Source organism: Onychostruthus taczanowskii, unplaced genomic scaffold (genome assembly GCF_017590055.1).
Source record: "Onychostruthus taczanowskii isolate IOZ18803 unplaced genomic scaffold, ASM1759005v1 scaffold86, whole genome shotgun sequence".
NCBI classification, from domain to species: Eukaryota; Metazoa; Chordata; class Aves; order Passeriformes; family Passeridae; genus Onychostruthus; species Onychostruthus taczanowskii.
Window position 1 is genome coordinate 3,169,874 of NW_024506552.1, and position 13,087 is coordinate 3,182,960.

Consider the following 13,087-nt stretch of genomic DNA (forward strand, 5'->3'; position numbering starts at 1 on the left):
ACCAACCCAAAAGCTGAAACCAGCACAATGGACATGCCACAGCAGGAAACAAGCACCCCAGGAGGCTGCAGCTGGAGGAACCAGGCTGTCCCCTGGGGGATGGGGAACACCACCCCTTGGACTCACCATCCATTGTGTGACACCAAGGAAAGGAACAGAAGAGCCTGGGATGGAAGGGGCTGAGAGCTCAGGCCTCCTGCCACCTTTTCCAGTGAAGGCTGGTGGAATGGGGGAGGTGGGTAAGGAATGACAAAGGGCACAATGGCCCCCGAGGGGATGAGAAAGGTGAACACAAGTACAGGCTGATGTGACCAGTGGCTGCCAAGCTGTGAGCAAGTCCAGCTGGCCACAGGGTATAACCCTCCGTGGGGTGAGGGCTTTGCTGCTGGCATGAGGCATGCTGGGCACCAAAAACCTTCCCCATGTGCAGGGACAGACTGGTCCTTGGCACCTCTCTTGAGGGAAACACACACTCAAGGCAGGCTCTGCACCCCCTGCAGGAGCTCTCAACTTCCCCAGGGAAGTGATGTCCTGAGCTTCCCCAGGGAAGTGATGTCCTGAGCCAAGTGCAAAGGAAAGGTCTGGGGGTTCGTCAGCCTGGAGGGCTCTCCTTGGCTGCCAGTCACCTCCAAACCTGGCAACTGCTCCCTGGTAACCCTCTCCTCCCTGCCTGTCTCATCCTGCTGTCCATAGCCAGAGCCAAAGTGCAGAGCACAGAAAGAGCACACACAGCATGGAAAGAGGCTTTATTTAGGAAGCATGTGGCACACCCAGTGCTCCTGTGCCTTTTCCCTGCTATCCCTCCCAGTTAAGCCCACTGACATCCCTATGAGCCACCCACCCCCACTTCCTGTCCCGTTCCTCCTGCTGTGGATGCAGAGACCTCCCCCCAGCAGCTCCCCAAATGCAGGACCCCCCATGGCACCTGCCCCACCACGTACCTCCATCCCTCTGTGAGCACCCCATGTGCCTGCCCACAGACCCTTGGGAGCTGTGCCTACAGGACCCCCACCCCTCGGTGTTGCTGCCCAGCCCCCGGGGGGTGCGGGAGCAGGGCCGTGGCCGCCTGCCCCGCTACCGGTGCGGAGGCTCCTGCTCCCGGTGCTGCTGCTGCCCGCGGCCGGGCTGGGGGCTGAGCACGGGGATGTGTCCAACGAGGCGCAGGGGGGAGCCCAGGCTGGGCACTTCGGAGCAGGGAGATGCTGGCTGCTGTCCCAGGGCTGGCAGATGGTGCTTGGGAGGTGCAGCCGGCACGGGAAAGGGCACAGCAGCCTCCGAGGGGACGAGGAAGGCAGGCACAAAGCCGTAGGACAGGTCAAAGGCTTTGGGGGCTACTGCACTCTGCAAGGGGGCAAGGCGGGCTGGTGCCGTGCTAGCTGGGGCACCTGGGCACCCCGCAGGGCCCACGGGGTCCCTGCCCACCTGGTCCTTCTGCACCTGGTCCTTCTGCAGCAGCTCCTGCAGCTTCTCCAGCTGTGTCCGGCAGACGTGGGAGCGTGTGCGGCTCTGGCAGAAGGACTCCAGAAAGGACTCGAGGGGCAGATCCTGGGCCAGGAACTGCTTTATCTGTGCCTGTGGGGTGGGCAGTGGGACTAGAAGGAGCACCCCTTGGACCCTGGGCTCTTCTGCAGGCCCTAGCACATGAGAGGGCATGGAGAGCACCCTGTGGCCCTGGTAAGGAAGGGACAACAGCACAGTGAACTCACCTCTGACTCTGCTTCGGAGGCATCAAGCTTGGCTTGGAGCTGGCCCAGGGCGCTCTGTGGGCTCCACTTCTCCAGGTAAACCTCTGTGTGTCAGAAGGGGATGGGGCTGCCAACCTTCCCCTGGACATCCCCGCTGCTGGGGTTGCTGAATTTCCCATCCTCAAGCATCACTGCTCCTCACACTGAAACCCCCCCCCCCAACACATCCCTGGAGCCAACTGCACACCACGGCTTCCATCCCACCCTGGCTGCCCAGAGAAACTGTGGATGCCTCATCCTTGTAATTGTTCAGGGCCAGGTTGGACTGGGCTTGAAGCAACCTGGTCTAGGGAAGGTGTCCCTGCCCACAGCAGAGGATGGAATGAGATGATCTTTAAGGTGCCTTCCAACCCAAATGATTCTGTGATTCCATGGCTGGCCCCAGCTAAGGACTTGCTGTGTCACAGGGAGCATCATCCCCCACCACTCCTGATCATGGGGTAGGGTCAAGAATGCTGAGCCCACCTGGACCCTCATATTAACAGGGGTTGTTCTGGATGTGCCTCAGCCCAGAGGCTGCACCCCACTCACCCAGGCGCTGCTGCTTGTCCCAACATGCCTCTCGGATCTCCTGCAGCTCCTGGTACTTGATGGCCAGGGAAGCCTTCCCGTCCTCCAGCCGTGGGCGCAGGGACAGATTCACCTTGGCCTGGGTGCAGTTTGAAGCCAAACACATTTCCCGCTCCAGCTGTAGACTCTGGAACTGTGGGAATGGGATCGGGGCCGTGTGTGTCAGCAATGAGAGAAATGGGCAGAACCAGTCAGATCCAGCACCTTGCTGGCCGGGAGGCACTGTCCATCCGGGGGTGCACCCTCTGTTTCTGCACTGTCTCCATCCCTCTGCTTTGCCTGGAAAGGCGGTGCATCCCGGGGGAATGCAGCGGCTGGAGCCGGGCGGCGCAGGCTGGCTAAACCCGACCGCGGCAATCTCAGCGCCGGCTGCCCGGCCCCTCTGCAGGGACAGCGCTCGGCGGAGGACACGGATGGCACGGAAGGGACACGCACCCTCCCCTCGCTGCCCACACCCCGCCTGCACTCGGGGCCACCCAGGGAAGAGGCTGGAATCGGGCCGAGAGCGATTCCACAACAACCTGCGCCCGTTCCGCAGCGGAGCCGGGAGAGCGCGGGGCTCATCCCGGCTGCGGAAAACGAGACCAGGCTGGAGGGCGGGCGAGGGGCCGGGGCCTCAGCAGATCTCGGGATGCGGGGACAGCGGACGGGGTTCGGTGGCCGTGGGTGCGGTGGCCCGAGGCTTCGGCACCGGGAGCCCCGCGCAGCCGCGGTCGGGATGCCCGGGCGGAGGTCCCCGCCCCGCCGGTGGGCTCTGCGGCTCCTGCAGAGCCCCCGGGACTGCGGGCAAGATGAGGGCAGCGGGCGCGGAGCCGGGGCCGGCGGGAGGAACCGGCCCCGCAGCGCCAGCTCCCGGGCCGCGGGCGGCTCCGCCCTGCGCACCGGGACAGCCCCGAGGAGCGAGCGGCGCACGGCTCGACCCCGCCGGCGGCGGGACAGCGGCCCCCGGCCCCCCGGCCCCGGCCGTACCTTCCTGCTGAGGCGGGCGGCGCGCTGCAGCCGCGGCTCGTCCTGCAGCAGAGCCCGGAGCTGCGCCGTGCTGAGCGCCCCGAGGCGGCGGGACCGGGACCCCCGCCCCCGCCGCCGGGAGCCGCGCGCGCCGCCTCGCGCCCGCCGCCTCCGCCGGTCTTAAAGGAGCCGCAGCGGAGCGCGGGGCGCTCCCGTTCCGCACCGCAGCGCACCGCTCCCGCACCGCTCCTGCACCGCTCCCGCACCGCAGCGCACCGCTCCCGCTCCGCACCGCTCCCGCACCGCTCCGCTCCCCCACCGCACCGCTCCCGCACAGCGCCGCTTCCCCCCCCGCACCGCTCCCGCTCCGCAGCGCTCCCGCACCGCAGCACACCGCTCCCGCACCGCTCCCGCACCGCTCCCGCACCGCAGCGCACCGCTCCCGCACCGCTCCCGCACCTCTCCTGCACCGCACCGCGCCGCCCCCGGCCGGAGACGCGGGCGCTGCTCTTGCTCCGCGCACCCTGCACCCGCTGTGAGCACCCTGCTCCCGGCTGTGCAAAATCTGCACCCACTGTAGGCACCCTGCACCCGCTCTGGGCAACCTGCACCCTCTGTGGGCACCCTGCACCCCGCTGCACGGATCCTGCCCCCCGCTCTGTGCATCCTGCACCCCGCTCTGTGCACACCCTGCTCCCCGCTGTGCAGCCCGCAGCCCTCCGGGGGTGTCCGCACACCGAGTCCCTCCTGCCGCCACCGCGGTTTCACTCCTCACTGCCCCGCGCCGCCCTGGGACAGCCTGGTGCCCTGTCACCCCCTGGCACAGGAGAGGTGGGAGCTGAGGGACACCCTCTCCCTGGGGAGCCCTGTAACCGGGATACCCTTGTCTCTGGGACACACTGTCCCTAGGGCACCCTGTCACTGGGGTACCCTGTCATCAGGACACCCATGGCAGGGGGTTTGGAATGAGATGGACACACTGTCCCTAGGGCACCCACTGCACGGATCCTGCCCCCCGCTCTGTGCATCCTGCACCCCGCTCTGTGCACACCCTGCTCCCCGCTGTGCAGCCCGCAGCCCTCCGGGGGTGTCCGCACACCGAGTCCCTCCTGCCGCCACCGCGGTTTCACTCCTCACTGCCCCGCGCCGCCCTGGGACAGCCTGGTGCCCTGTCACCCCCTGGCACAGGAGAGGTGGGAGCTGAGGGACACCCTCTCCCTGGGGAGCCCTGTAACCGGGATACCCTTGTCTCTGGGACACACTGTCCCTAGGGCACCCTGTCACTGGGGCACCCTGTCACTGGGACACACTGTCCCTAGGGCACCCTGTCACTGGGGTACCCTGTCACCGGGACACCCTGTCACTGGGGCACCCTGTCACTGGGGTACCCTGTCATCAGGACACCCTGTCACTGGGGCACCCTGTCACCCTGGCCCCTTTGTCCCCTGAGGAAGGCTGCCCCACTGGGATCAGGAACTGCTGCAACAGGGTCACGAAATGTTTGCAGGGATTCAGAAACTTAGAAGAAAAAATTCTGGGACCCCTCTAACAGCCATGTTCCTTCCTCTACCAGCTTCTGACCCTGGCACAGGAGAGCTGCTCTTCCAGCCAACACAAATCCATCCTGGAGCTGCTCTGGGATCCCCTCCCCATGCTGGCAGATCACAGGGCCTTTGTCACAGTGTAACTGGGTTTAATTTTCTTACATCCATGAGAAATATTCAAAGCTTTCTCTGTCCAGGCTCAGTAACCTGGTTTAGTGGAAGGTGTCTCTACCCATGGCAGGGGGTTTGGAATGAGATGGGTTTTAAGGTCCCTTCTAACCCAAACCAGGATGTGATTCCATGATGATAAGCCTCAAGATTCCAGTCCTGACATGGGATTTCTCGGGTCTCAGGGGAGAAGATCAGAGGTACAGAACAGATGTCATTACTGAAGAATGAGCTCAAGCAAGCATGTTTATTGGATGCCTTATCAAACACTGCAGAGAGGCTCAGAGTATATGGAAATTTGGGGCATTGCTTTCTGTGAGTTCTGGAGACAGCAAGGAAACTGATGTAACTCCAGGGCTGCGTGTTTTCCTCCTGCAGGGAAGGTTCATGTGGAATCCACAAACTTCATCAGTGTTTTTTAAATTCTTGATTATGAACATAATAACAAGGAATCATTGGCAAGCACAGGGAATGGAGCTGAGCAGAGGGGAGTCTGCAATTGGAGAGGGGGACTGTGAAGTGGCATTTCATTAAAGCCCTGCTACCCTTGTGCTCCTCGCTCTGCTCCAGGGAGGCTCACACTCTTTGGCCGTGCAGAGCCTTTGCAGAGTGTCCACTGTGGACAGGAGGAGGAAGAAGCACTAACAATATGAAGCTGGTTTGATGAGGATAAGAGAGGATTTGCAGTTCCCCTTGCACAGGTCACCCCATGTCAGGCCCCCCTTGTAATTCAGCCGCACGGAGTAACACGATGAGTACCACCACCCTCCCTCATAGCTGTAGGCACAGTTCTTACTGTAAGTGTCCTGATCCTGATCCTTTGTGGAGAATTTCATGTTGTCGTGCATGTTGTTGGGATTGTCTGAGGTCATGGCATCCCCAGCTGTGCCATTGTAGGAGCCCAGCCGGAGCCGGTAGCCGTGGGACTCGTCCTCCACGCTGAACAGGTTGTAGTCAGCGAAGCTGAGGTTGTCTGCGGAGTCCTGGATGACAAACCTGACCTGGTAGACCTTCTGCTTGGCAATCTGGTGGATGTACTCGGTGCCCAGCCAGAACTCGGTGCGCACGTTCCCGAAGCCAAACTTGTAGGTGCTCCAGGACTCGGCCCAGGTGACAGGGGTGTCCCTCTGGTTCCTCTGGATGACGGTCCAGCCGCCGTGGGTCACGTTCATCTCGCAGTACACCACGAGGTGGTGGAGCCCTTTGGGCTGGATGATGTACACGCCGCTGTGGCTGCCACGGGGGATCTCACTGCAGTCCTTGGGCCACCCTGAGGCTGGAAACAAGATACTCGGTGCGCACATTCCCAAAGCCAAACTTGTAGGTGCTCCAGGCCTCGGCCCAGGTGACAGGGGTGTCCCTCTGGTTCCTCTGGATGACGGTCCAGCCGCCGTGGGTCACGTTCATCTCGCAGTACACCACGAGGTGGTGGAGCCCTTTGGGCTGGATGATGTACACGCCGCTGTGGCTGCCACGGGGGATCTCACTGCAGTCCTTGGGCCACCCTGAGGCTGGAAACAAGAGCTGGTTATTGAATCCCCCTAAAAGTGGGGTGTTTCTTTAGTGTCTGAATCTTTTTACACACGCATTCCTAGGCTGTATTTCTGCCATGTTCTCACAGGAGTAAATCAAAATCTTGCCATGATTAATGTAAGAGTTTATCGAATCAGGGCACCCTCGACGTGGGAGTAACATGCTCTGACTCCAGTGATTCAGAAGGCAGAGCAATTGCTTTATTAAACTATATTATATTAGACTATATTATTACTATACTCTATACCACACTATACTATACTAAAGGAAAACCTGTGACCCTTTCCAATAGTCACGACACAGTTTTTGTTCTCACAGGAGTAAATCAAAATCTTGCCATGATTAATGTAAGAGTTTATCGAATCAGGGCACCCTCGACGTGGGAGTAACATGCTCTGACTCCAGTGATTCAGAAGGCTGAACTACTGCTTTATTAAACTATATTATATTAGACTATATTATTACTCTACTATATACCACACTATACTATACTAAAGAAAAACCTGTGACCCTTTCCAATAGTCATGACACAGCTTTGATCCAATTGGTCAATCAGTCCAAACAACCATCAGCAAAGTCCAATTAACAAATCCCTTTTGGTAAACAATCTCCATAACACATCCCACATGTGCCAAACAACAGGAGCGGCAAGTAGGGAAAAGAATTGTTTTTATTCCCTTCTCTCTCTGAACTTTCTCACTGCCTTCCCCAGGAAAAATCCTGGGAAACAGAATTATGTCTCTCTCTGTTCAAAGAGTATGTGAATACCACAAGAGTTGAGCTTCACATCTTCCTAAGACAGGATGCAAACTGATGGGAACACACTGTGAAAACGTCTGGTGAGACCAAGCCAGGATCACTGTCAACCAAGGATGCCCACCCAGGCTGGGCTGAGTCTCAGTGATTTGCCTGTGTCATGCAGATGAGGTATCACCACAGACAAATGCAAATCTGGGGGACAAAGTCACTTGCTGGTACAGCACAGAGGTTTAGTGCTTTCCCCAGAGAGAGGGTGACCATGACATCCATATCTCTAACAAATAAATCAGCTCTTGGACCTCCACAGGGCAAAGCCATTGTTTTCTCTGGCCTTACCCAAGTAGCTCTTTGGAGACTTCCTGGCTTGTTGGATTTGATTATGGATTTCCATGCTCCAAAATGTCTGCACCTCATACAACAAACAGCTGAATGCACCTACACACTGCTGGGAAGGAATTTGCTCCACTCCCAGTATCTCTGTCCCCACCCATGCAGGACCTATCTTTGGTCTCATGGGTTAATGTTGACCCAGCCAGTTCAGTAATTCTGTCACATCCAGTCTTCTCATCCACTGTGCAGTGAAAATAGGAAAATTACTAATTACCACTTCCCAGTAATGAAGCATCACTTTCCAGTTTGGACCTTTATCTGGAAAATTCCCCATGCAAAAGCACCTCATCAAGTACTGAGCCCAGGACACAGCTGGTAGCAGTCCCCGAGGTTGTAGCTGTGGCACCTCTGCAGCCCATCAGAAAATCAACATATTCCTGGCAGGAGCCAGGGCACGTGTAGGACATGGGAGAGTTGTCTGAGAGCTCTTGGTGAGCCCAGTGGTGGTGGAACCCCCAGCAGATGCAGACTCACCATGGCTCACTGGTGCGTGGTGGGCGATGTCCCTGGCCTGTCGGACGTGTCCATCACCATCACCTAAATTAACACAGGAGACAGCAGTGAGTGTGGGAGTAGGCATGGCAAAAGCCTGCTAGGAGAGCTCAATCTTCTCCGGATGATATTCCAGTTTACCTGTTCTTAATTCCAGAGGGATTCACCAATTTCAGATGTCAGCAAGTTGGTAATTTGGGGGAATTTACATGGTGTTAGAGTGAAGCTGATGCTTTTCTGGTGGAAAGGATTTGGGCATACTGTGTAGGGGAAAACCCCTCATGGTGGTGGCAACACTGAGAAGATGATTGTTAGAGTGCAGAAGCAGTCAGGGACTTAGGAAGAGGGATTAAAGAGTGGGGGAAGAAATTTGAGAGCAGACACAGAAAAACTGGCTCAGGTGCCAGGAGTTGGGAGAGGTGTCTGCTCAAAAGGGAATTTGAAGGATGTTGCTGGAAGAGAGGATGGTTTAGAATGAGTTAGTGCAATTGTTTTGCAAGGACATCTCTGTATCCAGTGATGGCTGTAAAACAGAAGGATCATCACAGGTTTTTGGAATCACAAAAGCCATTCCTGTCCCCTCCCTAAAACAGACAATTAACCCTGCAGCTGCTGCTGTGGCATCCTCAAATACCTGCTCCCTGCTTTCAGCCTCACCTGGCACCGTCTCACCTCCCCCTTGTGAAGTGTTTAACTCGAGCCTCTTGCACTCTGCATAAGCCCATTCCTGACACATTCTCCCTGCCAGACTTCTGACTTTCTCAGTTTTGATATTGACTCTCTTTTTGACTCCCTTTCACTTTCTTTACAACCTGAGCCTGTGTGGAGTGGGAAACACTCATGTGGCATGGTCTGGAGGACTTTCCTACCATGGCATTTACTTCTGCTACAGGCACATGGAGCTGTTCACTCCTGTTTGTGTTGCAAGGCAGCCTGCCTCTGCTCCTTTCTGCCTCATATCCCATCCCTTTGGAAGCACTCCTCTCCAAGTCAGACTTTGGAGTGCTGGCCTGTCTCTTCTGCTTGCATTCATGCTGCTGATGTTTTCAGAGCACACTACACTACCAGTGCTGTAGGTGAGAGATCACAAAACCATAGAATATCCCGGGTTGGAAGGAAACCACAAGGGTCATCTAGTCCAACTCCCTGCACAAGACAACCCCAAAATCACACCATGTTCCTGAGAGCATTGTGGAGCCCAGAGCTCACATTCTCTCTCTACTCAGACTTGCAGTTCTTGCTGAACTCTTGGCTCAGTCCCTGTGCTGGCAGTTTCCTGACAGGTGATCTGAAACCAGCACCAAACACTTGGACCTCCAGCTCCTCTGCCAAGCACACTTCCACTTCCCTTGGAAGGGAGCCAGCTCTTTCTCTTGTGCCACATCCCACCCACAGCCCCTGTTTTTTCCCTGAATATTTCTTCAGGCCTCCTCACTGCCCCTGGTACCTGTAGGTTACTCTGTGCCATCACCAGGCTGATTGCCCTGTGCCAGTGCCACTGCTTAAACTCTTTGTATTAACTTCATTTATTTCCTCTTTGTATTGAGGTCTCCCTTGAATTCAGTTCTCCACTGATGATTTCCAGAGATGGGAGCTGTTCTCCCTGTCCTCAAAACACACAGGGAGCATCTTTAACCCTTCTGCAAGGAGGAGCACATGGCCCACAAGACTCTGGGCTTGGTCTTGCCGCCAATTTGTCTCTTCTCCTGGGATCCTGTGGGCTCTGAGCTTTGGGCTATTGTTCTGTCCCTTCTGGACAGAAGAACTTCATGTCATGCAGGAGATGAGACAGGCAGCAAGCAGAGGGGGACCCTAAAGTGACTCTTGTTCCAGTCAGACACTCTCAGATCAGTATTTAGTCCTTCCTTGGTGTGACAGAGCTGAGGGCAGGCTGGTGAGGGTGTAGGCTGTGTAGGATCTCACTGACCAGGACCTTGCTAGCCTCTCCCTGTTGCAGGGCCATACTTACCGAGCTGGGAGGACTCAGGGGGAGCATTCATAATGTCATCCATCGTGCCATTGAGGAGGTACAAGTTTCTTATGTCAATATCAGGAAAAGATGCTGCCAGGGCCAGCAGGCAGGTCAAAAGCAGGAGACAAAGGCACTGGGTAGCTGAAATTTGAAGAGATTGGAAGAAAGAGATCAGAACTCTTCTATTGGAGAGCCACAAATCCCATTCAGAGTAAAACAGGAAAGTAAAACTCTGTGTAGAGCTCCCTCAGAGCCATGAGCCCCAGGTAGATGAGTTCATTTAGATGAACTGTCCTGTACACATTAGCAGGAGTCATTAGTGGTGGCACCTGCTGTAGTAGTATTTGAGACAAAAGAAGTGCCAAAACCTTGTCCAAACCCAAAGTGTCCATAATCAGAAATCCCTATAAAACTCAAGACTCGGGACTAGACATAACAAGCAGGGTGAACACGGAGGGAGGAATCCCCTTTCTTCCCAGCTCCCATCATGCTCCCATGGCACATTCACAGAATTCACAGAATCACTGGGTTGGCAGAGACCTTCAAGATCATCGAGTCCAACCCAGCCCCAAGACCTCAGCTAAACCCTGGCACCCAGTGACACAACCAGGCTTTGTTAAACACATCCAGGGATGGTGACTGCACCACCTCCCCAGGCAGCCAGTCCAGAACTTTATCACCCTTTCTGTAAAAAATGTTTTCCTAATACCCAACCTATATTTCCCTTGACACAGCCCTGAGACTGTGTGCTCTGGTTCTGTCAGTGCTGCCTGGAGAAAGAGCCCAGCCCCAGCTGAGCACAGCCACCTTTCAGGGAGCTGGAGAGAGTGCTAAGGTCACCCCTGAGTCTCCTTTTCTCCAGGCTGAGCACCCCCAGCTCCCTCAGTGGTTCCTCACAGGGTTTGTGTTCCCAGCCCCTCTCCAGCCTCGTTGCCTCCTCTGGACGCGCTCGAGCGTCTCAACGTCCTTCCCAAACTGAGGGGCCAGAGCTGGGCACAGCACTCGAGGTGTGCCCTCAGCAGTGCCAAGGGCAGGGGGAGAATGAGCTCCCTGCTCCTGCTGGCCACACCATTCCTGATCCAGGCCAGGAGCCACTGGCCTTCTTGGCCACCAGGGCACACTGCTGGCTCACGTTCAGCCGGCTGGGACTGCCCTGGGGCTGTGGGCAGTAAGACCCTGGGGTCTGGGTGGAACAAGCCCCAGGCAGGGCTGTGTGTGTGCCAGCAGCAGGACAAAGAAAGGCAGCACAGCCCTCCAGGAGTTAGAGTGGGTCTGGGGTAAATGATGCCCTTTCTGTGGTTATGTTGGTTATGTGGCTGCTTCAAGATTTCCATATGTGGACAGCTGGTCTGGTCTGCTCTGGTTCAGAGCACTAGGAAAAACCAGCACACTTTTTGCAGTATTCAAACTAAGTAAAATACAGAAAGTTTGTTTTGATTCCTAAAGAGTGTGACACTGTGGAGCTGCCTGCCCGTGGGGAATTCTGTTCCTGATAAGACACACACAGCTCACCTGGCAGATTACTGGTGTGAACCCCTCACTGTTCAAAACCAAGCAGAGCCAACACCTATTGCACTTCCCGGGGGTACTTGGGTTTGGCACCATTCTCTGGGATGCCTGAGTAGGAAAATGATCATGGATGCCAGCCTGGAACCACAGGGTGGAATTGCAACCACCCTAGAGACAAACACCCTTTTTGGGAATGCTCAGAGATGTCCCAGTCTATCGTGCTGGTTACAGTTTTATAGCAAGTCTTTTAAACACACACCAGTCCAACGGATTAATTTCTCAGTTCCTACATAACATTTGGTGTGTTGATATACTCGTGTTTAGGGACATGTTTAAAGATATTTTTCCTTGAGGCCCCCAGGGAAGAAATGCTCCCCCACTGCCAGTCCTTCCCCTGGGGCTGGTCATGAAAAGTCTGGATAGGAAGGAGATGCAAAGGAGGATCAGCCCTTTGTGGGTGCTCTGCTGGGAACAGCAATGTGCCATCGAGCACCTGACCTCCAGATCTGGATACCTGTTCAATATCACAGATTCAGCAGGAAAATCTAAAACATCCCTTTTCTACTCTAGAGTATTTAACACTTTCTTTGGAGAACTGAAAATTGCAAAGAATGGTAAATACAGAACTTGTGAAATGGTCTGTGTGGCACTCCAGGGCTGCACTGGTACAACCTGGACATAGCAGAGCACGCAGGCTCCTGCCCCCCTCCCAGCCCACGGCAGAGCAGCACAGGCAAGGACTCAGCACCAGGATACCCAGGGTGTGGGAGGACAGACCCTGCAGCAAAGTGCTGGGATACCCTGTGAGCTGCAGCCACACACAGAGTGCCATCCCACCCCATCCCATCCCATCCCATCCCATCCCATCCCATCCCATCCCATCCCACCCCATCCCATCCCCTCCATCCCACCCTACACTCACCCATGCCGTCTCTGTGGGGACCCTGTGGAGCACAAAGCTGGGTGGTTTTGGCCTGGCTGGAGGGGTGTCCAGCCTGAAAGTTATAGGGTTGAGAGGTGAGGGGGTGGAGGCATGAGACCCAAACCTCAGCACTTGTCCTCTGGTTGGCAGCAGGACCAGTGGCTTAGGGCTTATTTGCTCTCCACCATCAAGTGATCAGTCCTCAGACAATGAAGTCACTCAGGTGAAGAGCTTTCTCCAGAGGCAAAGCAAATAATTTGGTGCCAATAAGCAAATGCCTTAAAATAACCATAATTCAGTGTGCAGTGTTTCCCCAGGGAATGACGTTCTTGGGGCATCTCCACAGAGCTCAACTGGTAGGTAAACACCCAGGTGACTTTCACCTCCTGGATGGAAATCAAACATCAGGCGTAAATCACTCTCTTCAGAGTTGACATTGAGCTCAACAGCCCCTGGGAACCCCACAGACCCTTCAGGGAAGAGGTACTCCAGTGTTCCTGGGAAACTGAGCCCTGGACTTCAGAAAGTTCCACTC

At 56.1% G+C, this 13,087-nt stretch overlaps 2 protein-coding genes across 2 annotated transcripts; both read right to left on the reverse strand.

The window, feature by feature from the left end:
• Positions 1 to 823: 823 nt before the first annotated feature.
• VPS37D (VPS37D subunit of ESCRT-I) lies at positions 824 to 3,377 on the reverse strand. The gene is made up of 5 exons (XM_041425035.1): positions 3,285 to 3,377; positions 2,277 to 2,448; positions 1,707 to 1,789; positions 1,423 to 1,572; positions 824 to 1,341 (listed from the first exon to the last, which is right to left on the reverse strand). Exons 2-5 carry the CDS (start codon positions 2,419 to 2,421, stop codon positions 1,075 to 1,077), a joined length of 645 nt encoding a protein of 214 aa, XP_041280969.1. The 5' UTR covers positions 2,422 to 2,448; positions 3,285 to 3,377; the 3' UTR covers positions 824 to 1,074.
• A 2,239-nt stretch (positions 3,378 to 5,616) lies between these two features.
• On the reverse strand, positions 5,617 to 12,556 carry LOC121346877 (fibrinogen-like protein 1-like protein). Its single transcript, XM_041425019.1, has 4 exons — positions 12,553 to 12,556; positions 10,119 to 10,262; positions 8,132 to 8,194; positions 5,617 to 6,251 (listed from the first exon to the last, which is right to left on the reverse strand). The coding sequence occupies exons 1-4, from the start codon at positions 12,554 to 12,556 to the stop codon at positions 5,617 to 5,619; spliced, it is 846 nt and encodes a 281-aa protein (XP_041280953.1).
• Positions 12,557 to 13,087: the final 531 nt, after the last annotated feature.

Excerpts from the sequence above, each read along its gene's own strand:
- VPS37D (XM_041425035.1), bottom strand. The coding sequence starts at position 2,421 with ATGTGTTTGGCTTCAAACTGCACCCAGGCCAAGGTGAATCTGTCCCTG. Across the intron at positions 1,790-2,276 it reads GGACAAGCAGCAGCGCCTGG|AGGTTTACCTGGAGAAGTGG; the intron begins GTGAGTGGGGTG and ends TCTGACACACAG. Across the intron at positions 1,573-1,706 it reads CCTCCGAAGCAGAGTCAGAG|GCACAGATAAAGCAGTTCCT; the intron begins GTGAGTTCACTG and ends CCCACCCCACAG.
- LOC121346877 (XM_041425019.1), bottom strand. Across the intron at positions 8,195-10,118 it reads CCCTGAGTCCTCCCAGCTCG|GTGATGGTGATGGACACGTC; the intron begins GTAAGTATGGCC and ends GTGTTAATTTAG. Across the intron at positions 6,252-8,131 it reads CCACGCACCAGTGAGCCATG|CCTCAGGGTGGCCCAAGGAC; the intron begins GTGAGTCTGCAT and ends TCTTGTTTCCAG.